This window comes from Callithrix jacchus, chromosome 11 (genome assembly GCF_049354715.1).
Source record: "Callithrix jacchus isolate 240 chromosome 11, calJac240_pri, whole genome shotgun sequence".
NCBI lineage: Eukaryota > Metazoa > Chordata > Mammalia > Primates > Cebidae > Callithrix > Callithrix jacchus.
Window position 1 is genome coordinate 45907525 of NC_133512.1, and position 27536 is coordinate 45935060.

General features: G+C 36.0%; 1 protein-coding gene and 1 long non-coding RNA gene across 3 annotated transcripts in view; one reads left to right on the forward strand and one right to left on the reverse strand.

Moving 5' to 3' along the window:
- Positions 1-380: 380 nt before the first annotated feature.
- Positions 381-27536, reverse strand: part of C11H7orf78 (chromosome 11 C7orf78 homolog) — a 45101-nt gene continuing 17945 nt past the window's right edge. The window contains exons 2-7 of the mRNA XM_009002344.5: positions 26953-27408; positions 24245-24329; positions 22924-23066; positions 21045-21124; positions 14226-14274; positions 381-12157 (exon numbers count right to left, since the gene is read on the reverse strand). Coding sequence (XP_009000592.3) covers positions 14250-14274; positions 21045-21124; positions 22924-23066; positions 24245-24329; positions 26953-27408 — 789 coding nt within the window. The 3' untranslated portion in view covers positions 381-12157; positions 14226-14249. The remainder of the gene's footprint in view (positions 12158-14225; positions 14275-21044; positions 21125-22923; positions 23067-24244; positions 24330-26952; positions 27409-27536) is intronic.
- The window catches only part of LOC128928414 (uncharacterized), a 28534-nt gene continuing 25301 nt past the window's right edge, over positions 24304-27536 (forward strand). For both annotated transcript variants that reach the window (XR_008473365.2, XR_008473366.2), the window contains exon 1: positions 24304-26753. This is a non-coding gene — a long non-coding RNA (uncharacterized LOC128928414). The remainder of the gene's footprint in view (positions 26754-27536) is intronic.

The following is a 27536-nucleotide window of genomic DNA, read 5'->3' on the forward strand; positions in this document are numbered from 1 at the left end:
ATTAATTAATATGCGGTTTCCTTATTTTGGTACTTTTAGTTGCTTTATATGGATCAATTCAAATAATATATTAATAGCCTTCCACACATATCGTTCTTTGTATACATGTTACTATTTCTGCAAGATAGGTTTCTGAAAGTGGAATTTCTAAGCCAAATGATTTGCACATTTTTTAAAAGTTTAAGGATATCACCAAATTATGTTTTCTAAGTCGGTGGATAAAAATGACCATTTTCCCTTATCTCAGCACTAAATTGTAACAAATTTCCCTTAAAAAGTTATTTGCAGTCTAATGCATGAAAATTGTATCTCATTTTATAAAAGTTTTATTTCTGCAATTATTAGTGAAATTTACCATTTTTCTATACATTAGTTACTAATTTTTATTTCTTCTGGAAATTACTTACATTATCTGAACATATTTTGTGTTAGTTTTTGTGTTAAGTATCTTAGTTTTTCCTTTTATATGGGTTGCAAATACACTATTTTCCCTCTTTGTTTTATCCTTAGGAAACCTTTCCTAATGTGACGTTAAATAACATTCTCATATACTCTATTCCAATAATTTTGAAACATTGTATTTTTTCCTTAGATGTTTACCTCATCTGAATTATGTATTTGTGTTATCACCTAAAGATATAATTTTAATCTAAATTTACAACCACATTTCTTAACAAGATTTGTTATAGCATGTATACATACTGATTTGAAAGATATTTATCAAATGTAAAATTTTTGTTTCTTAATCTTCTATTTAATCTATTAATTTATTTATTCATTTATCTGTAGACTGCTTCTTTAGTCACACTCATTATTTCTTTCCCTTTAATCTTTGCTGTGGTAGGTCTTCACTATTTTTTTCCAAAACTGTCTTATCAACGCTTACATATTTTTCCACATAAAATTAAAAATCAGTTGAAGATTGTGCTTTAGCACTAATTTAATCTACCCTTTGGGAACACTGTATAATCTCAGCATTTGATCATAGGTTATAGCGGTCAATAATACTTCAGAATCTTTTAAAGTTCTTATTTCTAGACTTTCCATAAGTAAGTATAAGACATTTTTGTTATAATATTCTAGGCAAGTAAATGTCAATAAATTTGAAATTCAAGGTAAAATAAACATAGTTCTAGAAAATATAAAATGCCAAAATTAATGCAGTAAAAAATATAAAATCTTAAACACATGTTAAATTAACAACATTGTTTTAAAAACAAAAACTTCTATCCTATAAAATACAAGGTCCAAAAAGCTTTACATGTAAATCACCTTTATTCCCTATTGTGCTCTAGTTGCTGTAGAAAACAGAATTAAAGAAAAACTGGTAAAATCATTTTGATGAGGCTGTTATAGCTACATACCCAATAAAGGTATTCAAGAAAATATAATTATTGTTCAATTTCATTTATGAATATCAATGCCAATATCATAAATAAAATTTTCCCCAACCAAGCAAAAAATATGTTTTGTTTAAAGAAAAAGCAGTAAGATTATCGTACTAGAGTAAAAAGTAATAAAAGTCCTCTTTTTCAACATTCTTAGAAGGCTACATAGAAGGGAACTTTATCGATCTCATGGCATAATAATAAATTGTATTAATAAAATATTCAATGAAAAAGCTTTAGATGGATTTCATCTATGGTTGGCAAAAATGATAAGAAAAAACATTAAGAAATCCACTATCTCACTACTTTTCAACAGGGTATAGAAGTCTTTGACAATTTAAAGACAGGAAAAAGGCTTACAAGATGTTAAGAACTATTAGGAAAAATAAAAAGTCATTATTTATAGATAGTAATTGTGTAAATAAGAAATCTAAGAAAATGTACTGACAAATACAAAGAACTAACAAGAAACTGTAGTGATTACCAAATGATTAGAATAATGTAATATATAACAAAATAGAAATTCAAAAGAACCAAAATCTATTAAATTGAATGTCTTTATGAGCTCAGAGAAGAAAGGGCTTTCTTAAACAAAATCCCAAAACAGCATGAAGTACAAAGGGAAGAATGGATAACTTTGACTACATCAAACTAAAGATGTAAATTCAAAATAAGACAATAAAGATGAAGTAAAATGTTGGCTGATAGACTGTGTAAAAATAAAATTATTTTCTATTAAATAAGTATATCAAGAATATACATATAAACAAAAAGAACTCAGCAAGAAGAAATTTAATAAATCTTACATACAGAACAGTAATTTTGAATATTGATACAGGAGCTAGAAAGAAACTAGGCAGATAGTGAGGGTAAGAGTCCTCGGTAAGATTTCCTTTTAATAAAAAGCAGTTTCGGCCGGGTGTGGTGATTCATACTTGTAATTTCAGTACTTTGGGAGGCCAAGGCAAGGCGGATCATCTAAGGACAGGAGTTCGAGACCAGCCTGACCAACATGGTGAAACCCTGTCACTACTAAAAATACAAAAATTAGCCAGGCATGGTGGTATGCACCTGTAATCAATGAGGCTGAGACATCAAAATCACTTGAACTTGGGAGGCAGAGGTTGCAGTGAGCTAAGATCATACCACTGCACTGAAGCTTGGGTGACAGAGCAAGATTCCATCTCAGAAAACAGAAAAAAGAAAAAAGAAAAGAGCAGCCCAAATCATTTTTTTTCTAACAAAAAGCATTCTGAAAAATCAAGTGGCAAGCTTAGATAAACAAGCTAAAAGCTTGCATAGGTAAGTGCCAGCAGCTGTGCCAATAGAAAAGAAATACCTGGAACCCAGGTGTATTCAACATGGAGGTTCTCTCTTCCCTTGCTTTGCCCCCACGTGTGTAGTGAACAAGCAGGTAACATGGTGCCAGCCAGGTAGAGACCCTATCTGCATAATAAAAGATTAGGGTGGGATGGCCAGCTTCTTCCTGTACTATGCAAACAGCACACCTGTTCCAACCAATCTCTTGGTCCCCATGTAAATCAGACATCACCTCCCCAAGCTCGTCTATAGAAGCCCAGGTATTTCACCACAGAACTGGAAGACCCATTCAGGTGCCCCTCTCTCTCTGCAGGAGAGAGAGCTATTTTCTTTTTCTCTTTCTTTCGCCTATTAAATCTCCTTTCTTAAACACACTTTTTGTGACTCTGTGTCCCCGATTCCCTTGGCATGAGACAACAAACCTTAGGTATTTACCCCAGATGATGCCACTTCTGTATCAAGCAATGTGAATGGCCAGTAAAGCATGAAGAGTACTTAGTGCTGGCGTCCTATTAATTGGAGGAATCACCCATAGCCAATATTTGAGTGTTTACAATAGCCAGGCATTATTCTAAATTCTTTTAAAATATAACTGTTCTGATACTTACAGCAACTTTTTGAGCTATGTATTATTATTATCTCATTTTACGGATTAGAAAACAGGGACAGAAAGCTACACAAGTATTCAGCGGTACACCCAGCATTTGAATCTAGGTGGGGTTGCTTTGAGCCCATGCACCTAACCACTACAACTACTATGACTCTACTTCTTCTGTTACACTATTTTGTAGCTATCAGTTTGTTAAAAATAAGAAAGATTAAAAATTTATACATCATCAAAGGCTGGTGAGGATGTGGGGAAATGAGAAACCTCATACAATATTGAGAGAGGCAGCTCCAACATGACGTAGTCATTTGGAGAGCAATCTGGCAATATTTAGTGAAAACTGGAAGCACATACTTTGTATTCCCAAATTTCACTCTTGTATTTGTACCCTAGACATGCTCTTCACAGATGCACAAGAACAAATGTACAATGATCCCTGCCAGAGCATATTGTGTTTACAAATAAGTCGAAGGCAACCTAGGAGATAAGACACAGGTAAATGTGTAAGTAACATGTGGTATATGTATATGTATGAGAGATAAAACATACAGTGTCAGAGGCAATAAACAGCATGGAAGGAATAACAATGTAGACAAATCCAAAAAAAAGTTGAATAAAATAGTAATGCAACAGAATGCAATACCACTTACATAATTAAGAGCACACCCATATTAGCAAAAACAGATTTTATGGAAGCATGTATTTACAAATGGCTGTGAACTACGTGGAATGTGGTATGGAAGAGTCTACATTGTCTGCATGTAAGTGGATGCTGGGTGGAAATGGGAAGGGGATGAATGATCCAATAATGTATGGGAACAATCTTGAAATGAAATATAAAGGAAGGGAGGTGCAATGTTAGAATAAAAGTCAGCCATGAACCAAGGAGTAATGCGAATTCAATTCTGTGTACTTAAAATCCAGGATCCCAAAGCAAAACAAAATTTTAAAATGCCCCCAAAATACTTAGGGATTTAAAGAAATCTTGGGAACCTGAAGAGTAATATAAAAAATTATTAGAGATTAGTGTACCGGTTCTAGGTCCACTTTTTCCTGTGTATTACTTTAGTTCATATGACACAAAGAATAGTCTTTAACTCAGGAAGTGTTTCACATGAACTGTAAAATCTTAGTTATTAATTTACTATTGTATTACCATGTGGTTTAGCAATATGCAGAAAAATACTTGTGCTTAAGACGTGAAATCCTGTAGCCTTACAAACTTCACAAATCATTTGAACATCACAGGAAATGTTAACTTATTGTTAAGGCTAATATGTTTTGTATTGTATTATTTTGGTCTTACTTTTTATCTAGTTGTAAAGCTTGTAATGACACACTGAGCAGATTTACCTTTTGAATCAAGGAAGCAGCAAGAAGGAAATGGTTTAGTAAGTACTTAAAGTAAGAGAAGACAGAAAAATAAAGGAAAATGGTTCCGCTTCAGTTTTATTTTTTCTAGTTGTCTTAATTACTATTCTCTTGCATTTATGGCTTTTATTAAGTGATTGCAATATTTAATTTTTCAAACAATAACAATGAAAATTTATAGTGTATGAATATATTCCTTCAAATAAAAGGTAAAAAAATAAAAAGCATTTTTTCTCATCTAGCAATATAATGAAATATTTGTGAATAAAATGATACAATGTGTGGGATATCGTTTGAAATATTCCAGGAAGAAAGTTGAGGGTGAATAGATGAGATAGCATTGCCGAAGTGATGATGATATTGTTGATATTAAGTGATGAACATATAGAGGTTCACTGTTCTCCTAGCTCAACTTTTGCTTATGTTTAAAACTCTCCATTATAGAGAGTTTCTCTTAATAAAAGAATCAGCTTTGGTTTTGTGTGGTTTTAAAAATCATTTAGCTGTAATTGCCATCTGAAATATTTATGAAAGGAATAAAGCTCTTAGTGTTTATGGCTGGATACATTTGTCAGAGTTTAAGGTGCCAGCAGTCCACTAGGCCCACTATGTTCAGCGCTGACATTTGTATTCCTTTCCCAAAACAATGGGCAGATATGAGTTGGTTTTCCTTATGTGATGTAATCATTGGTAACTTCTTCCTCTCCAAGTTGGTGTAGGGCAGATCATGTCTACAGAAGTTGCTTTTTCTCTCATCCTGCAATTGCACAATTAAACTGTAAGTGTGAGTTGCTTTTTCTTATGTGAGATAATCATCTGTAACTTTCTTCCTCTCCAAGTTTGTGTAGGGCACATCTTGTCTACAGATGTTACTTTTTCTCTCATCAAGCAATTGTACTACTAACTGTCAAGTAATAAGTATCTAATATAATCAAATGACTTTGTGAAGGAAAAAAGTAATTTATAAAAGCACAGAGAACAATTGCCCAAAGGACATTAGTAAGTAAAACTGGCTCATCTTATTGAAATGTTTAAATTAATGATTATGTACTTTTAGGGAGAGTGTTCTACATTAAAACGCTACTTGCAAATTAGTAGCGTAGCATTTATTGCCACATTTATTATGAAAGTTCATGATAATGTAAACACTCTGAACTGTGAATGCTAAAATCTGAAAGAGAATGTTGATAGGCTGAGGAGAGTAAGTAATTCTGTAGGCCTCTGCCATTCAGGCTTTCTATTGTGAGGATGTAAATTTTTAGCTTTTTTGCCCTTTTTTAGGGAAAGGGAACTTCTTCAAAACATCTTCAGGAGGTTCATTTTCTTTAGTGTCATTTGAATGAGCTAAGCAGATTTTCAGCTTGGCCTTCAACTTTCCCTTTTGGGACTACGAAAGTAAAAGTGAATGTTCTCTGCTCATCTGTTAAGAGCAGTTTAAAAGTTTAACAAACAAAATTGAAAATTTTAAATATTTATAGTCCTATCTCTATGACAGGAAACTTTTTAAAATTTGAATATTTTAACTTCTGTTTCAACTTGTGAAAAAATGGAATGTTTCTCTATAGTCAATAAAAAAATGGTGATTATCTTTGCTTAAGTTTTTCTTCCATCTTAGAAAACATAGAAAATGTATTCTCCAACTTAAAAAAAAATTCATAGTAGTTTTCCAGTTATAAAATTAGAGATGAAAAGACATTTGAAACCTGTTTCTTGCCATTAACGTGCTTAAACTCTAGAGACATTGAGTATAGTGGTTAGGGATCTGGACTTTGCAATTTAAAAAATAAAAACTACCTGGGTTTGATTTCCAGATGCTCCACTTACTAATTATGTGAAGTTAGGCAAATTAGTAACTTCCTCTACCTCACCATCTGTAAAATGGTGATGATGAACCTATATTAAACACATATATATGAAACATACATACATACACTGTTGTAAAGATTCAATTGGACTGTGCATACAGTGTACATAAATAACTAGAACACATAAAGTATGCTCAATACGTACCAGTTAGTATTTGCTCTGGGACAGCATTCACATTTAATTTAAAATATATAGAGGGAATATGTTTGGTACAATAATTGCTTTGAAAACAAGTTTTAGAAAAGTATTTGCTGTACAGAAAAAGGCAAAAATGCAGCATGTAGCTACACAGCTGAAGGATTCTGAAAGTTATCCTGAAATCTACTAAAATATACTAAGTTTTTAAAAATTACTTCCTTTGGTTTTTAACATGCATCAGGTTTGAATTCGCTTTGGAAAACATTATTTTTTTTTTCTCCTAAATAAGGGCTTGATAATCTCCACATAACATGGACAATAATATTGTTTATTTTTTTTTTAGATAGTCACTTTTTCAAAACTTGCTCAAAATTTTCACTTACTCAAAAATATTACAAAGGGAAATATAAGCAGCAGTTTATACCTTGGCCTTTACCAATTGCTAATGTAATTATTTGACCAAAGAGTGGAACAGGTTCATCTTTAGTTCACCATTTTTGTATAGCTTTATTCAAGTGCAGGTCATTTTTCCTCATTGCTTTAAACTTAATTATTAATATTGTCAGCAAGCCTGGAATTAAGTCAATCTTACTGTGTCTCCAATGAAAAGGTTTTTCTCCAAATGTCAGTATTTTCTCCAAACCTGCATTCCTTATCTAATAGAATCTTAACATTTTAAATTCACAGACCTTCCATTTTAGCCCATTGAAGTATTTATTTAGAGACCAATGTTAGAATTCGATGACCTGAATTAGAAAGCAAAAGGAACCTAAGCCTTGAAAAAGGCAACAAGAACCCTCAAAAAGCTCATGCAAGACTTAGAGGAAAGAGTAAGATCCTTAGGACGTTAAGAGTTTGACAACACTAACCAGGCTCTGGGGTCTGCTTTTGCTTTCAAGCTGATCCTGTTTAAAGAACTTTCAATAGATAGTTTAAGAGGTGCGGCTCTCGAGACAAACTGTATGAAATAAATTCCAGCTCTATTATCAACTGTGTGACTTGAGCAAATTGCTTTTACAAAGGGAGAATACTGATCTCTAGCTCATAGAATGATTCTGAGGATTGAATCAATTCGTGCAGTGTGGAGGATAGTGCCTAGCACAAGGTAAAAACACAGTAAATATTAGCTATTATTATTTTATAAACATATATACAGACTAAAGCAAGTGTGTGTGCATGCATGCACATATATATGCATGCATGTATATATATTTACACACAGGGCTGTATGAATGTACATATGTATAAGTATGCATACATATATAGCACCAAAATAGTGTGCATTTTTGTTTTATCTTAAGTTTTTACTTGTCATGGACCATATTTTCAAGAAAGTACACATAGATTTATGTCATTAAAAAAATCACTGTCTTCTATTATATTGTATAGCTGTACCATTGTTACACTGGCATACATTTAGTTTTTCTCTCCAGGATTTTTGTTTTACAATAATACTTAAAGATACAGGTTTCTACATGTTACCTAGCATATGAGTATCATTCTTTCTGAAGAAAAGATTCCTGGAAGTGAAAGTGATGGCTCAAATTATATTTATATTTTAAATTTTAATAGATTCTCCCAAAGTATTCCCCAAGTACATCATACTACTTTATACTCCTAAAAAACTGTATATAAGACTTTATTGTTTTCAGACTTTGGCCAGATAATGCTATCAGTTTGATTATTGAAAATCCAAGGAGTACTGGTTTAAAGGAATGCAGCTCTGTATGACTCACTGTTTATCATTAACTAAGGTCCTGACTTTGTAAAATTATATATTATGTGGTAGATTTCATTCCAGTAGGAATGCAAATGATTTCTGTCTGGTGGAGAGGATAATTCTATCGATTATGGTTTTATTGTCCTGAAAGATAAGCAGCTTTGTAAATAACCTAGAAAGCCCATAAATTTATTTTTAAACATGTGTACAAATATCCAGAATTTCAAAATGGTCTTTTATCCACCTTTCTCATCTTCTTGAGTCCCTCAGTAAAGAGTTATAAATCTTTGCTATGTGTTCAGTCTAGTGATTTAATAGGTTTTTTTTTTTGAATTGAGGCAGAGTCTCACTCTGTTGCCCAGGCTGGAGTGCAGTGGTGTGATCTTGGCTCACTGCAACCTCTACCTCCTGGGGTCAAGCAATTCTCCTCCTCAGCCTCCTGAGTAGCTGGAATTAGAGGTGCCAGCCACCACGCTGAGCTGATTTTTGTATTTTTAAGTAGAGACGGGGTTTCACATTGTTGGCCAGGCTGGTCTTGAACTTCTGACCTCAAGTGATCTGCCTGTCTCAGCCTCCTACAGTGCTGAGATTACAGGTGTTAGCCACCGCAACCAGTTTAATAGATATTTTAGAAGGCTTGAAAGATTTCGTTTTCAACTAATAATACACATACAAGTTATTGTCTGACTTTTCGAAAATTATACTTTGATGCAGCCAAGTCCTTGATATATTACAAACATATAGCTTGGCTTTTACTGCCCTTCTTCTGTAAACTAACAGCATATTTTCCTTAAAATTCAGCTATGGCATAATCTAATATTGTTCTGCAAGTCACTTTGTAATCCAGAATTCACAAACAGTACACGAAGATAAATATAACCAGACGTTTATAGATTGCTATTATCTATTGTTTGCAAGGATGTGAGCATAGATACCATAGTTTTATGTTAATGTAGGCTATTTATTTCATGCTGATTTGAGCAGCTAATCATTAATGTTCTCAGCAAGACTTGAAGTTAAGACAATATTTGTCTGGCTCTAATGAAAAGACATAGACTTACCAATAATTTAAGTGCAAGCATTTCCCGAAAAGTTTCATTTTTTTACCTCATGGGGTAGTATTTCCACTTTAAGTGCAATGAACAAGAATCTTAAAATTTTAGCATTCCTGACAGATGCAAAACAGTGGAAGAGCAAATGACTCCATAGAGGTATGAATTTATAAATAAAAGTTCTTACCTACAAATCAAATTTAATTCTTTTCAACTGCTAGTGGATGACTGATTTTTGTGCGCTCCCCAGAGTGGGAATCAATAACTAAGTCGTCTATACTGTATACAAGTCTCAGACTATTTGAGTGAAGTAATTCATTGATAACTATATAGGCGCATCTACTTACTGTACATCATCTACTCCACTTGGCACTGGGGCACAGCAGTGAATACATGACAAAATTCCTTCCTTCATGAGGTTTCTCTATTAGTTGGAGGAGCCCAGTGATTGGAGAAAAGTAGTTGGAGATGAGCACAGAGAAATAACCAGGACTACATAACGAAGGACATTAGAAGAACTTTGGCTTAAGATGTAAAGACATTGGAGGGTTCTAAGTAGAAGAACAATATGATAAAAATTCCAGTTTAAAAAGTCAGACAGACAACTCTGCTGTTGTGTTGAGGATAGACTGAGGTGGATGTTGCCTCCAGGGGACCTGTAGATAGGAAGGTATTATAATAATTAAAGCAAGAGATGACAGGATTTGGGCCAATTTACTAAAAGCAGTAGAAACTTGTTGGGTTCATGATATAACAGCTCAAAGAGTGTGAGATAAAAAATGAAAAAAAGGGTATCTCCATTTTATTTTTATTTTTTGCCTTAGCAAGTGTAAGAATGGAATTGCTATTAACTGAGATAAGCAAGACTGTGCAGGGATTGGAAAACAATATCACAGTTAAATTTTGGATCTGGTGAATTTGAGAGAATGTCTAATAAGAGATCATGAGGAGATGTCAAGTAGGTTGCCCTAGATAAGCATTTAAGTCTGGAGTTTGGAAGAGATTTCAGAGCTGGGTATACATATTAGGAAATCTTGGGTGTGAAGCTAACATTTAAAGCAATAAGAATTAATGACATTAGGATGCTGAGGTGGGAGACTCAAAACCAGGAGTTTGAGATTACAGTAGGCCATGACTGTCACTGCACTCCAGCCTAGGCAAGAAAGCAAGATCCTGTTTCTAAAAAATAAATAAATAAATAAATAAAAGGATGAGATTACCAAGAGAGTGTATACAGATAGGAAATAGATCAGGCCAAGGACTAAGTCCTGGGCACTTCTACCTTTCTACTCACATATCCTGAGTAAATTCAAGTATCTGATTTATTTAATCCAGTATTTGCTGCCTTTATTTTTCCAAAGAGCACATTTCTTTTCATGGATTACACATTCAAATTCCAGGGAACTTAAATTATGCAAAACATCCTTTGGGAAATGATTTAATTTCATTACCTCATTTTTCCACTTAATGTTGCTTATGTAAACAGAGCTATTAAATACTTACTTGTTTTATTTCAATAGTTTTCATGGTGAAATTGGAAAGGTGATAGGATAATCCATTCGATAAAACTGGCAGTAGCATTAAATCCTACCCTCCCCTTTCATTAATTTTAAATTATAATCATCAAATTTTGATCAGAAACAAAGAAGAAATTTCAAGTCATTTGTTTTCTTTCCTTGAAAATATTTAAACAAAAATTTAGAAAATTGTTTTAACATATTAAAAGAGAGACCTTTCCCTCTAGTTGGAACTATAAATTCTCCAAGCCTGATGATCTTTAAGAAGGACATTTATTATTTGTTAGTTGGAGAGCTTCTCCCTTGATATACTTGTGTGTCTCAGGTAAGCGTCTTAAAGTGTATTGAAAAAACTGAAAAATGAAGATCGAAATATTGATTTCAATATACCATAAACACACTAAGTAAATGTTGATCATGCCACCTTGCATATATGAACACAAAGGTCATATATATACTTTTTCTTCCAGAAATAAACACTATCACTAACTATCTGGCATTCCTGAAATAAAATCTATTTCTAGGAACAATTTAAACTGTAGGAAAACTTCACTGTGTCATGAATTAAACTTTTCTTTTTTTTTTTTTTTGTCTCTGGATGATATCTCCTGAGAAAGTACCACATTTATATTTGAATGACTTCAGCTCTGGTTGCTATCTTATTCTCTATTTTTTTGAGTAAAAATCTTTGATTTTTAACTGTTACTTCCCCACCCAGCATAACAGTCATCCTTTAGTAGAATGTATGCTACATCCAGGTAATTCTTATTTCCATGAAGGATGCAAACAGTTGCAATCTCTGGCCTTAGAGGGACATGGTGGTCAAAATTAGTAAGCATATAGTTGTTCATTCATCTCATGTTAGCTTTACCTGAGACTGGGGCATCTCTTTAAGCTTGGGTATTAACAGAAAGCACAACATTATCAGCACTCATAGGTCTAACTTTCACAGACTAAATCCAAAGCCTGATGATTAGATTCTGATCCATGTTGTAACAAGGGCATTTCAAATTACGCAAATTTCATTTGTTGTTTTATCACTTTCTCATGCCTCTAGGAGAGTGTAGATTTCTGTAGAATCCAGGAAGGTGCCAAAATTCATTCCTCACTGGGAAATGCATGGGAGATGAATGTTCAGGCCAGAGTTCAGGAAGCCCTATGCTGGTTTGGTCCATCAGCTATTAAAATGAACAAAAGAAAAATGTGTGAGCAGAACTCACTGAATCAACTTCTATAAAGGGTGACTTACTTGATAGATCACTCCTGGGAACAGAAACTTGGCTGCAAATGCTAGATGTCATTTGCTTAATCCTCTTATTCACTATAGAAATAACTAAAACCAGGCTTATAAAGGCACAATAACAAAAAAGAATGGTTGCACATGACTACAACTATGATGTGGAAGTAGAACTATACTCTGTTGGCCAAAAAGTCAAATTCATTTTCCGTATTTATCAGAAAGCATGCACGTGCAACTGAGGGCAAGTACAAGGTGTTGTGGGCGCCATTTGAATAAGTGATGTTAACATTAAATTCCCAGTGAAACCTTTAGTTTCCCAGCTTATAAAATTATAACACTAATAATAATTATCTCCAATAATAATAATTATAATACCTGACTAAACATTGCATGGTCAGAAGACAACTGAGTAAGGTTATACCTATGAAAATGATTGCACATTGCTGAGTTTCCTGTATAAATGCCAATTAAATGCTGCAAAAATAAGGGTTTCTAAATACATCCTGTCTTACACAATTCAACTTTTCCTTCTCCATTAGCACTAATAAGGTAGAATAGTGCATGGAAGCATTACAATGAGCTTCTCACTTAAGTGAGAGTAGGTAGGAGCTCCTTTAGGGAAGGACTACAAGTTTTTAAAGGATGTGGAAAGGGGATGTGTTTTCTGTTGTCTTGAAATGGGGGAAAAGCCTCAAAGCTAACACTGGGAGACAGGTACTCCTATGGTCCATTGAAACCAACCCAATAATCCCATAAACAGTTCTTTTTGATAAACGTAGAAATTGACCTTTCTGTTCTTAAAGCTTGAAGCTTACATTGTTTTACTTGAGTTCCTTCCTCAGGAAAACGACCTTCATGCCTCTTAAAAAAGTATCTAAGAACTGAAACTCACCAGATTGTGACATCCGACAGTGAGAAACCTGGAGCCCTCATTCATCATAATTGCATCCTTGCCCCTCCCTAGTTCTTGTTTTCTTACACATTCCCTGCTATATAAACCCATAGGTTTAGTTGGGTCAGAGAAATGAATTTGAGACTGAGCTCTCATCTCCTTGGCTGCAGCACCTGATTAAAGCCTTCTTTCTTGGCAGTACTCATTGTCTCAGTGATTGACTTTCTGTGTGTTGAGCAGCAGGACCTAGACTAAACTCCCGGTGTTTTGGTAATACCATAGAGAAACTGCTAGAAGTCCTATTCCTATGGGGCTCTTTAAAAGGTGAGTAGGAGAGACCACTTACTCACATGCTCTATTCCAACCAAATTAAGGAATTCAACAATCAAACATCTGAAGGCCTTGTTTTTAAAGTAGGCATAATCACCCTTGGGGGAAAGCCCTGAGGAGTACCCATTTCTAATTTCTGTGAGAAAAAAACAAAAGATAATCCCTGCAAAGCCAACTCATGGATGCTCAGGATTATCATTTACAAAGATTGAGGGCGCATATGAGAGGAGGAAACCAGCAGGCTTGCTCTAGATGAATGCTTGCTGAGCTACAGAACTGCAGGGGCCACCTGTGGGGCCCCTTAGTACAAGGTGGTTCAGGAGCTCCTGGTAGGAGTGATTTCATATATGTCCCCAAGAGGTTTTAGGGATGCGCATTTGATCATAGAGCATGCTGCCTACTTTGTATCTGGAGATGAAAAAATGAGTGGCTCACAGTGTGAAGGAAAGGAGAAAGGAAAATGGGGGTCTTCTGTACTCATGCCATTTGGTGAGCTGTATAGAGGGTTCTGTAAACACAGTGAATTAATAAAATAGATGAGGTCCAGTTGTCTTGTGAGTAATCCCACCAATGATAAGATGTCTCTTAATAGACCTGTAAGAGGTAGTAGGCTGAGGGAGGGACTTAGGGTAAAGTTGCTGGACGTTGGTTCTCAGAGGACCGTGCTGAATGAGGCCCCTGTCTAGGACAGAATAATGCGCAAAAATGTCCTTCACAAGCCAGTCACGATTTGGACATCAGCCACACAGAGGATGTCATGGCCGATTACAGTAGTCTCTCTTACCTGAGCTTTTTGCCCCTGTTTCTTTCATTTCTCCTCTGGACACCAACACCTTGGAGATAAAAGGCAGATCAAGAAGCAATGGAGTGTGATTAAGACAAGGTACAGAAAGAGAGAAACAAGAGAGAATGTTCTCTTCCCAGATCCTACAAGGTAGGCTTTTGTGGAAAAAGCAAAGAAATTTTGAATTGGATGTGAGATTAGAGTGTTAATTTGGAATGAATGAGGCTTGCTTTCTTTTTGAAATTTAAAGCAATTACAAAGAATCTCCCAATCAAAAAAATTATTAAAGTTTTACATACATGTAGAATGTGCACAGATATTAAATAAATATTTCTATGGAGTATTACAAAGTGAATGTATCTAGGTAACCAACATCAAGGTCAGAAAATATTACATTTCCAGGACCCAGAAGGTTATTTTACTCCTTCCCCTCAACCTAAAGGAAGTCAATTTCCTGATTTCTTACACATGGACAAGACTTTTCCTTTATATAAATGGAATAATAATACATCATATACAGATATGTGTGTATATATATATATATACATTGTACATATATATAGCATCTAGCTTTAAAACAACTCCTTGGTATGTTTGTGAGACTCATACCTATTGCTTGCATATAGCAGCATTTTGTTCATTTTCTTTGCTGATTAATCTATTGTGCAAATATGTCACACTTTAGGTATCCGTTCTATTATTTATCGGCATTGACCTTGTCTCTAAACGTTATCACAGATAATTCTGCTATAAGCATTCCTATATGTATCTTTTAGTGCATACAAATATATATATCAGTTAATTTTACAGCATTTAGAATGAAATTTTGTGTCATAAATTATATGGGTGTATACGTTCAACTTCAGAATATATTGCAAAACATTTTTCCAAAGTACTTGCCCAATTCTCCTCACTCAAGCAGTGTATAGGAGTTCTAATTGCTCCACACCCTTGCCTATAAGATACAGTTTGGTTGTATCTCCACCCAAATCTCATCTTGAATCGTAACTCCCACAATTCCCATGTGTCATGGGAGAAAGCCAGTAAGAGGTGATTGAATTATGGGGGCAGGTCTTACCTGTGCTGCCTTAGTAATAGTGAATGAGTCTCACCAGATCTGATGGCTTTAAAAGTGGGTGTTTATCTGCACAAGCTCTCTTCTCTTGTCTGCTGCCATGTGAGATATGCCTTTCATCATCCGTCATGATTGTGAGGCTTCCCCAGCCATGTGGTACTGTAAGCCCAATAAACCTCTTTCTTTTGTAAATTGCCCAGTCTTGGGTGTGTCTTTATCACCAACATGACAAAGAACTAATCCAGTAAATTGGTACCAGTAGAGTGGGGTGCTGCTGAACAGATACCTGAAAATGTGGAAGCAACTGTGGAACTGGGTAACAGGCAGGGGTTGAAACAGTTTAAAGGGCTCAGAAAAAGATAGGAAAATGTGCAAAAGTTTGGAATTTCCTAGAGACTTGTTGAATGGCTTTGACCAGCATGCTGATAGTGATATGGACAATAAAGTACAGGCTGAGGTGATCTCAGATGAAAATGAGGAACTTGTTGAAAATTGGAGTAAAGGTGATTCCTGTCATGTTTTAGCAAAGAGACTGGCAGCATTTTGCCAGTGCCCTAGAGATTTGTGGAACTTTGAACTTGAGAGAGATAATTTAGGGTATCTGGCAGAATAAATTTCTAAGCAACCACACATTTAAGAGTTGACTCGGGTGCTGTTAAAGGCATTCAGTTTTATAAGGGACACAGAGTATAAAAGTTCGGAAAATTTGTAGCCTGACACTGCAATAGAAAAGAAAATCCCATTTTCTAAGGGGAAATTCATGCAGAAATTTGCATCAGTAATGATGAGCTGAATGTTAAGCCCCAAGACAATGAGGGAAATGTCTCCAGGGTGTCTGAGACCTTTGTGGCAGCCCCTCCCATCACAGGCCCAGAGGCCTAGGAGGAAAAAGACCATGGCTTCAGAGGGTGCAAGCCTCAAGCCATGGCAGCTTCCACATGGTGTTGAGCCTGCGAGTGCACAGAAGTCAAGAATTGAGGTTTGGGAACCTCTGGCTAGATTTCAGAAGATGTAGGGAAACATCTGGATGCCCAAGCAGAGGTTTGCTGTAGGGATAGTGTCCTCATGGAGAACCTCTGCTAGGGCAGTGCAGAAGGGAAATGTGGAGTGGGAGCTCCCACACAGAGTCCCTACTGGGGCACCACCTATTGGAGCTGTGAGAAGAGGGTCACTGTCCTCCAGATGCTAGAATGGTAGATTCACTGTCAGCTTGCACTGTGCACCTGGAAAAGCCACAGACACTTCACACCAGCCCATGAGGGCAGCTGGGAGGGAGGCTGTACCCTGCACAGCCACAGGGGCAGGACTGCCCAAGTCTGTGGGAACCCACTTCTTGCATCAGTCTGACTGGTATGTGAGACATGGAGACAAAGGAGATCATTTTGAAGCTTTAAGGTTTGACTGCTGTGCTGGATTTCAGACTTGCATGGGGCCTGTGGCTCCCTTGTTTAACAGGCCAATTTCTCCCATTTGGAACTGCTGTATTAACCCAATGCCTGTACCCCATTGTATCTAGAAAATAACTAACTTGCATTTGATTTGACAGCCTCATAGGCAGAAGGGACTTGCTTTGTTTCAGATGAGATATTGGACTGTGGATTTTTGAGTTAATGCTGAAATGAGTTAAAACTTTGGGGGAGTGTTGGGAAGGCATGATTGGTTTTGAAATGTGAAGACATGAGATTTGGGAGGGGCCAGAGGTGGAATGATATCGTTTGGCTGTGTCACCACCCAAATCTCATCCTGAATTCCCATGTGTTGTGGGAGAGACCCAGTGGGAGGTAACTGAATCATGGAGACAGGTCTTTTCCATGCTTTTCTTTTCTTTCTTTCTTTTTTCTTTTTTTTGAGACAGAGTTTCGCACTTGTTACCCAGGCTGTAGTACAATGGTGCGATCTCGGCTCACTGCAACCTCCACCTCCTGGGTTCAGGCAATTCTCCTGCCTCAGCCTCCCGAGTAGCTGGGACTACAAGCACGCGCCACCATGCCCAGCTAATTTTTTTTGTATTTTTAGTAGAGACGGGGTTTCACCATGTTGACCAGGATGGTCTCGATCGCTTGACCTCGTGATCCACCCTGGGTCTCATGAGATCTGATGGTTTTTAAAAACAAGAGTTTCCCTGCACAAGTTCTTTTTTTGCCTGCTGCCATCCACTTAAGATATCCACTTAAGAAGGCCCTCCTTGCCTTCTGCCATGATGTGGAACTGTAAGTCCAATAAATCTTTTTCTTTTATAAATTGCCCAGTCTCAGTTATGTCTTAATCAGCTGCATGAATGATCCTATGAATAATCCTATGCTTCTGGTTGTCTATCTTTTTATTTGAGCTATTTTGGTGGCTGTGCAACAGCATTCCATTGTGCATCTTACTGCATATTTCTCTGATTACTTACGAATCCATTTTCATGTTTTGTCATTTAGAGATTTTCTTGTGTGAAATCCCTGTTTCCTTCCTTTTTCTTTCCTTACCTTCCTCCCTTCCTTCCTCTCTTTCTTTGAGACAGGGTCTTGCTCTGTCACCCAGGCTGGAATGCAGCAGAAGAAACACTGTAGTCTCAACTTTCTGGGCTCAAGGAAATCTCCTACCTCAGCCTCTTATGTAGCTGGGACCACAGGTGTGTACCACCACACCTGGCTAATTTTTAAAATTTTTTGTAGAGTCGGGGTTTCCCAAAGTTGTCTATGCTGGTCTCAAACTCCTGGGCTCAAGAGTTCCTCCCACTTTGGCCGACCAGTGTTGGCATTACAGAAGTGAGCCACCATGCCTGGCCTCCTGTTATTTTCCATTGGATTATATGTCTATTTTTTATTTGCATGAGTTCTTTATATATCATTAATACAAAACATTTTCTTGCTTACATGAGTAGCAAATATTTTCTCTCTAAGCTGTCTGCCTTTTCACTTTCCTAATGATGTTTTTCAATGGAAATTTGTAGTTTGAATGTTCAAGTAGAATGTTCAATAATTTTTTCTTAACAGATAGTGCTTTTGTGGTTCTTTTTAAGATATCATTTAATTCTCTAAATGTATTCCAGAAGTGTCATTATTTTTCCTTTCACATTCAGATCTATAATCCACATGAATGTATTTATTTATGCACAATGTGAAATAGAAGTCATATTTATTTCTTATCCTGAATTTTCATGGCTGAATATATCTTAAATTACAGATATTTTTAAATTGACTTACATAACTTTTTCATAGTTGTATGTGCGTTTAAATTATAGAAATGACAGGGCTAGTACAAATGAAGTGTTGAAAATCTATAGGTTCTGCCAAAGTTGTTCTCAAGCTGAAGGGAGGGAGATCCAACACAGCATATTTAAAATTAATGATTTGAGAAAAATAAAGCCATTTTATTTAAACCTTCATGAGGATGTTTGCTAAATACATTAAATATTTTTTTTTTAATTGAAAAATAAGAGGAACTATGACTTCAAATGAAAATATTTCTATTGTGAGAAGCCTGTGAAATGCTGAGGTAGATTTGCTTTTGAAGTATGCTTCCTAGTGACACCTATGAAGGTTGAAGTTTTCAAAAAGGGGTAGAGGCCATGAATTCATAGCGTTACAGGCAGCAATAGTAATCTATAATTTTCTGTAACCACTTTAAGAAACTTTTAGTGACTGGGTGCGGTGGCTCATGCCTGTAATCCCAGCACTTCGGAAGGCTGAGGTGGGTTGATCACCTGAGGTCTGGAGTTCAAGACCAGCCTGGCCAACATGGTGATGCCCTACCTCTACTAAAAATACAAAAATTAGGCAGGTGTGGTGGTGGGCGCCTGTAATCCCAGCTACTTGGGAGGCTGAGCCAGGAGAATTGCTTGAATCTTGGAAGCAGAGGTTGCAGTGAGCTGAGATCATACCACTGCACTCCAGCCTGGGTGACAGAGCCAGACTTCATCTCAAAAAGAAAAAAAAAAAAGCAACCTTCAGAAAAGAAAGTTTTGGTGATGGACCACCATGCCATTTTCTTCTACGTTGAGCCACCAATTACTAAGCTCTAGTATATCAACTGTATAGGAGAAGCTCCCACTATGCTACACGAATTAAGAATTTTATGTCCACATGGCAGGATGTTTGCATTTTAAAACAACCATTTTGTAAACTTTGTAAGAACAAGTCTAAATCCCAAATCATTAGTTGGATGACTTCATACTTACCACCTAAAGCAAATTTTTGATCATGTGGAGACAACTTTCTGGCCACCTATCTACTCTTTTTTCATCTGTCATGTGGTCCTTTTGGAGATAGCTACCTGCTGACTGTTCACTCTGTGTAGTCCCTCATACAAATCCAAAGACTAATCTTACTGAGTAGTCTCTCATTCTCATCTTTCATAAAGCTCTTGACTTCATTCGTCCCTAGACATTTTATGTATCTTATTTTGTACACAAAAAATGCCTGGTTTTGAATTGTTGTTCATAAAATACTTAGGTAGCAATTACTAAGTGTCATGTGCCATGTTCCAAGTGTTTCACAAATACGAACTTTGACTATTCATAGCGATACAGGAGTTAAGAGGAAATTACTTAGGCAGATAGGGTATGGAAGTCCTCGGTAAGGTTTTTCTTTTTAATGAAAAGCAACCCCAAATCATTTTCTAACAAAAAGCAGCTGCAGACACAGACAAGCAAGCTGGACGCTGGCACCAGTGAATGCTGGTAGAAAATAACTACCTGAGATTAAGCATTTTCAAAATGGGGGGGCTCCCTCTTCCCTTCCCTTTACCAACCACATGTAGAGTAAAGAGCAGAGAAGGTAGTCCTGGTCAAGTGGAAAGTCTATTTGCATAATAAGGTTAGGATGGGATGGCCAGCCTTCCCGTATGCTATGTAAATGTGACATCTGATTAAACCAATCCGTGGGCCCTATGTAAATCAGACACCGCCTCCTCCAGCCTGCCTATAAATTCTGCTGCAGTAAGCCTGCCTTCCTCTATTTCTGATGTTTCTCTTTCTCTCTGGCAAGGGGCTGCTCTCTTCTCTCTTTTCGTTTTTCTATTAAATTTTCTGCTCCTTAATCCACCCACATGTGTCCATGCCCTGAATTCTTTCTCCGCATGAGACAACAAACCACGGGTAATTCCCCAGACAATGCAGCCATTCACTGGTAACTCTACAGAGTTGGTACTATTATTCTACTCTCATTCTACAAATGAGAAAACTGAGCCACAGGCAATATGTTTCTTTTCTATAATCATGTAAGGCCATATCTCTATATTATCATTCACAGTAATAGTAATAATTGAATCAAGAAGACAGGAGGGACTGTGCCAGCAGTTTATATATGTCATCTTATTTAATTTTCCAAAAACCTGAGAAAATAGGCTCAGAAATTTAAGCAAATCATCCAAGATCACAAATTTTAGGGGGATTACTCTTAATTTGAACTCATTTCATCAAACTCATAGCCCAAACTCTATCGACGACATTAATCTACCCTCCTCCCCACTTCTCAGAGATGACATTGACATGTGAATAAAGAGAGCTGTGAAGGGTGATTATGCACCTAGAAAACAGGTTGCAATGAAATTCTCAAATAATAATTATTTGATAAAGGGACTGGATTCTTTTAGGCTCCACTTGAAACAGTTAAGCACCATGCAAGTACTTCACCTATAGTTCCTATGACAGTAGAGCATGTATATGATAAAATATGTTTTATTAAAGTAGAAATTGAATAGTAATGTCAAAGAGTTAATAAAAGTATTTAACAACAAATCCTAATTTTTTTGCCCACCTGCTCTTGCATATCTTTGTAAACTTTTCTTCCACACGATCCATAAATGCACTGTATGCATCACGCAGCCTTCTGTGTCTCTGAAGGAAGATGGTACGAAGGAAGTGAGTAAAAGCAGACAGACATGTATTAACTTTAATTGTTTATTTGTTAAAATTTGCTATTTAATAATCTTTGCTTTAAAAGCATATCTGTAATCCAGATTCACATCTTGTTCTGCTTAGACTTAAAGGGCTTACAAAACATCCTTACGTGACTAGGGCAGAATTTCAGCCTGGGTTAAAGTATGTGCTCCAACATTTTATTTTTATGATTGTATCGCAGAGCTGACTTTTCAGGCCTTCTCATGTGAGTGTCATTCACTGAACTTCTGGTGATTCCCAATGACATAAGAGGAAATTTTGGAAAATTTTCTTACAATATTTAAGCCTTAGTAAAACAAAAATAAAACTCTAAGCCCTTCACCCCTCAACCAAATGAATGGCCCCCTTTCATGAGTGAGGGGACACAAAGAAACCTCAAAAGAAAGTTCAGGCTCTGATGGGAAGAAAAGGTGGGACAAGGCTCATTATAGCCTCCTCCCTTTGGAATTCAGGTGCAACTCACCGGCATTAACATTAAAACAGAGACCTTAAGACTGACAAAACAAACAATCTTATTGTAGCAATAAGATACCCATTTCAACCCAACTAGTGTAGCATTACATGACAGATACCAGCTCTGAAGGAAATAAAAGTATTTCACCCCCAAATGTACTATGTTTTGGCGTATTTCAAAATGGCCCTGCAATGCTGTCGCTCTTTTGCAGACAGTCTCATATCTTTTAAGATCTGATAAGACCTTCATATCTATTGTCTCTGAAGCCTGCTACCTGGAGTCTTCCACTTCAAGACAAGAACCTTGGCTTCCACAATCCCCACTCTTTACCTTAACTCAAGCTTACTTAACCCCTCTAGACAAAGCTAACTCTTTCAACCAATTGCCAATCGGAGAATCTTTGAATCTAAAGTAGGAGGTGGGACTCAACTCCAGACCAGATGGAAGACTGGTTGAAACAGGGAAGAGGCATTGAAAGCATCTCTCCAAGAGACAGCCCTGCTAGTGTCATGACCATTGACCATTGCGATGTCAGCATCCGGAAGGTACCACCACTTTTCTAGGGATTTCTGGATAACCCACCCCTTAATTTGCATGTAATTAAAAGTGGGTGTAAATATGACTGCAGAAGTGCCCCTGAGCTGCTACATGGGGATTGCGCCTGTGGGGTATCTCCGCTTCTGCTGCTTATGCACACTGCTGCTTCAATAAAAGATGCTGTCTAACACCACAGGCCTGCCCATGAAGCCATGAACCTTCCCAGCCTATGCCCAGTTTTGGGGCTTGTCTGCCCTACTTCAAATGTACTTATGACCTGGAAGCTTCCAAGATTCGAGGTGTCCTACATTTCCAGGCCAAATCAATGTATACCTTACATGTATTGATTTATATTTTTGCCTATAACTTCTGTCTCCCTAAAATGTGTAAAATCACACTGTAAACTAACCACCTTGGGCCACATGTTCTCAGGACCTCCTGAGACTGTTACAGGTTGTGATCATCAATTTGGCTCTGAAAAAACCTCTTCAACTGCTTTACAGAGTTTGGCTTTTGTCATCAACACCTTATTCCACTATACCAATTCTCTTTGCAATAAGAAAAGAAAATCCAAAATTTTAGATAATCCACTATTTGCATTAAAAAAAAGCAGAGACTATATGCTTTATTTTTGAAGACATAAATATATTTTACACTGCAAGGAATAAAAAACTCCTGCACTAAAGCAATTGTTGACTACAGTGCGGGAAGCATTTCCAACAGCTACAGAGAAAGTCAAACTCACCGTATATGAAGCAGATCTAACAGGCCATGGGGCTTTCGTCAAAATTAGTTTTGAATCCCAGGTGCATTCACAACCCTTGTGGGTGATAAATTTTTCTGTAGTGTTCTTCTGTTTATCGTCTTTAAGTAAATGGCATCCATTTACTAGAGATACGAAGAAAAATGAAAAGCTTAGCAATGACACGTATTTGTTCATGATGTCTCTCAGATGTATCATTTTTGGAGATCAGGACACAGAAGGGGTAAGTTGTTGAATAATTTATAGATATAAATCTAAAAAAGCCTCTTCTTATTTTTTCTGCCAGTTCTGCAGGAATTAATTTTGTCTTTCTTCAAACTCCACTTCCAATCCCATCAGTTATTTCTCTGGATGTGTCTTTCTAAAGTATCTCCTTTGGGATAGTATATTTCACATTAACATTTTACCTTAGGTTTTACTTAAAATATTTTTAAGCTTGAGGGCCTTATAAAGTATCTTTGGCATTTTCTACCAAAAGGAGTTACACATAGCATATACTAGAAAAGTTGACATGTTCCATTTTAATTACACACCTAGATGACACTTTTTATAAGTATAACACATGCTAAAATGTGTACATTATTTTAAACTAAATTATCGTAGTTTTACGGGTATAAAATTATTTGCTCCTCATTTTGAAAAAGAGGAAATAAATTGTTACTGTGAACTCACTATTTAGAGACAATCACTGTTAACATTTTGTTTTATATATAATTATAATATATAAATATAGCATTCAGATATTATCCATCCTAATCCAAATAAGAAATGCTAAACAATACAAATTAACTCTGAATTAACACTTAACAAATGGCTCCATAACAGTAATAATAGCATGCCTGTTTGTAGGTTATTTCCATGTGCTTTTTAATACATTACTAAGTGCCTTTAGCATATTTAAGGCTCACATTAATTCTACGATGTAGATACAGTTGTTATCATCTGCATCTCCAGATGGGGAAACCGCTAGGTAGACAGTTTAGGTGATTTGGGGCAGTAAAGCCAAGATTCAGAGTTGCACAGCGTGGCTCCAGAGTTTATTCTCTTAAGCATTACAGTCCATTTATTCTCTATACATGACACATTGAGTCACAAAAATTATCTTCAATACTATAGTAACAGTTGTGGTAGCAAAGTAAATGTATTGTTGCAAATAATTAAAAAGGCATTTAAAAATTTACCATATTATTAAAGTTGATAATAAAATCCACCTGTTTAGCTTTAAGCTTTTACAGTTAATACTATTAACATATAACACAGATAGTTTATTTTTTGCAATATTCATAACATCATAACAGCTCACCTGTACTTAAGGATTGTGACTTAAATTTTAATCCAAAGGGGTCTTTTTCATAAGTTGTCTTAAACTCAGGTAAACCAGGTTGGTACTAGATATGTAAAGAAAAGTTTGCAATATTACCAATACATACATTGTTTCTTATTGTAGTTGGAATTTGATTTTTCCTAATAGCAAATATTTCATTTGCAAAATGTAATTTTGACAATTTTGTTGTGGCATTCAAATGTAGTATTTAAAACTTGTTTATGAAAATTTGAAAGAATAATCTAAGATTTAAATAGTTTACAAACAATTCATTTTGTGGTGGAGAGGAGTACGTCAATTACCCTTTTGTGTATAGATCAGAAATATTATCTTAAACAGCGTGGAATTAAGGGAGTCTGTTCAAAATTTGGCAACTTAATCCTAAACTTGATCTTAATTTATGACAGATAGAATTACATATTATTTTTCTGGAGCTGAACTTATTTCAGCAATGTAGACAAAATATTGAACAAAGCTAAATAATTTGTCAAACTTGGAATAGAGTTCCTATTGTTTTTTTTTAAATAAGCTATAAACAAAGTACCAGTTTTAGTGGTTTTAATGAACCAATTTTAACTGAAATAGAATTTGTACACTCCATGAACTGATCAAATAAAACATCACAAAGGTCTCTACTCAAAAGCTAAGTAAATGTGGCATGAAACAGTGAGAGTACCAAGCAGAAGTTAAACAGGATTCTATTCTTAATGCGTCAACTGCCACAAGCACATAGAATAATATTAAAAGTTCCGAAGAAGGAGATTCTCTAATACAATATTTTTGAGTCTTTTTTTTTTTTTTTGAGACAGAGTTTCCCTCTTGTTACCCAGGCTGGAGTGCAATGGCGCCATCTCCGCTCACCGCAACCTCCGCCTCCTGAGGCAATTCTCCTGCCTCAGCCTCCCGAGTAGCTGGGATTACAGGCACGCACCACCATGCCCAGCTAATTTTTTGTATTTTTAGTAGAGACGTGGTTTCACCATGTTGACCAGGAGGGTCGAACTCTTGACCTCGTGATCCAACCGCCTCGGCCTCCCAAAGTGCTGGGATTACAGGAGTGAGCCACTGCCCACAGCCCCGATTTTAGAGTTTTAATTGAATTCAACACGAAACCAAGTTCCTTTCAAAAAAGCCTTCATTGAGGTTTAATTTGTGACAATACTGACATCTGGTGGTTACATAATTTATAACACTCTGCCTCCAATTCACTCATTTATAGAAGCAAGTTAATTCTGCTAAAATAAAAATGTCCCCCATTCCTTGAGTTTTATTTACTCAAATTTTGTAAGTCTGTGGTTAGTAAAGTACTTATTTTTAAAATATATTTATTTTTAGACAGAATCTTGCTCTGTTGCCCAGGCTGGAGTGTAGTGGTGTGATTTTGACTCACTGCAACCTCTGCCTCTGGGGTTCAAGTGATTCTCCTGCCTCAGCCACCCAAGTAGCTGAGATTATAGGGGCATGCAACCACGCCTGGCTAATTTTTGTATTTTTAGGAGAGACAGAGTTTCACCATGTTGGTCAGGCTGGTCTCAAACTCCTGACCTCATGATCTGCCTGCCTTGACCTCCCAAAGTGCTGGGATTACTGGCATCAGCCACCATGACTGGCTTACTAAAGTCTTTGAATAAACCACTGACATTTAATATTTAAATGACCTTCCTCATCTCCACAAGGTAACATATGTTATTTACTATGAATCAAAGTATTTAGCTGCCCTGAAAACGTGAAGAGAGTTATTGACTATGGCTCCCTGGATTTTCCAAATATTCTCCTAATAGTTCATAGAGTTAACATTAATTGAATACCTTAACATTTCAAATTCTGCTGTGCTTTGCATATGTTTCATTTATAACTTAAAATAACCATATAAAATATGTAGCATTGCTAACCCACATTATAAATAATGAAAAAGGCTTAGTATCTTGTCTAAAGTTATTAGAAAGTAAAAGAGCAGGGATACTCTGATCTCAGAAGCCATGCTCTTAACTACTATTCTATACTTTCCCACAGGAATACATTTATTCTTTTATCTCACTATTTCTAGATCCTGGACTATTAGTTCTACTGTTAAACTCTTTGCCTAGCAAGAGTCATTTTATGTGCTAAATTAGAAACCTAAGAGTGTAATATATTCACATTTTAGTGGAATTATATTTGGCATAAATCATATTTGACCTTATTTGCATCTCCATATTCTTCATCACCCTTTCAAATTATAAATCTAATTATTGCCCATACATTATTTAAATTATTAATCATCCAAAAGATTCATTAAAATAATAGAATATCCCTTTTTAACTATTTTTGTTCATTCATTAATTTACTCCACATATTTATTTTATTATTTCTAGATTATAAACTCCTGGCAACCGATGTCTGTTCTCCAATCAGATCTAAACCCAATCTGTTCTCTTGAAACCTAAGAAAGTCCACATCAGAGTTGGCCACTCGACCTGCCAGATAAAACCTCATCAGAAACAATCAGGTTCTTACTCTCTTTTCTATCATTTATTGCTAAATCTGAATTGCATTGTTCTGTGAGAAAAAAAAAGATACATCCTTATACACATTATATCATCTTTTTCCTATATGCAATAGTTTTTCTCATGAAGAAATGAATAAAAAATAATACATAGTTCCCCTTATCTATATTAAAGTGTTTTTATTCAAATTCTCTGTTGTACCTGTCGAAAGTCATGTGGTTTGGGACTGACATATACACCCTTTGGATATTGTCCACTCTTCACAAACATTAACTTTGCTTTCTGTGAATCCAGACGTGGAAATGTAGTTATAAATTTAGGAGCTATGGCCTTCTTAGGATGATTCCTTATGCTAGGCAAGTGAAGCATTATTTCTGGAAAACTGCTTTTGTTTCTCCTTTTTTCTTCCTTAAAGAGTTGGGATGGTCTTTCTGGAATTCCCAAAGAGGTATACAGTTTGTAGCTAAAATCAGGTGGCTTTATTTCCCATACATTAACTTTCGTTTTACATTGTGGAGGTTGCAGAACACTTTTTTTCCATTTGGAGTTGAGATCCTGTCGTGAAGAATATTGCAGCCTCTTTGCAATATTCCTATCTCTTGTGCCTCTCTGAGACTCATGATACATTATGTGGCAGGCGTTTTCACATGGTGGAATCTGCAACAGACAGGGAAATAGGTGAAGCTTGTCACTATAGCAATGGTGTATTCAACATTTTTTCTCCAAGCAAAGTTAATCTTTGAAAGATTTATGAAGCAGGAAAAAGGTCAGAAATGTCAGGAAAT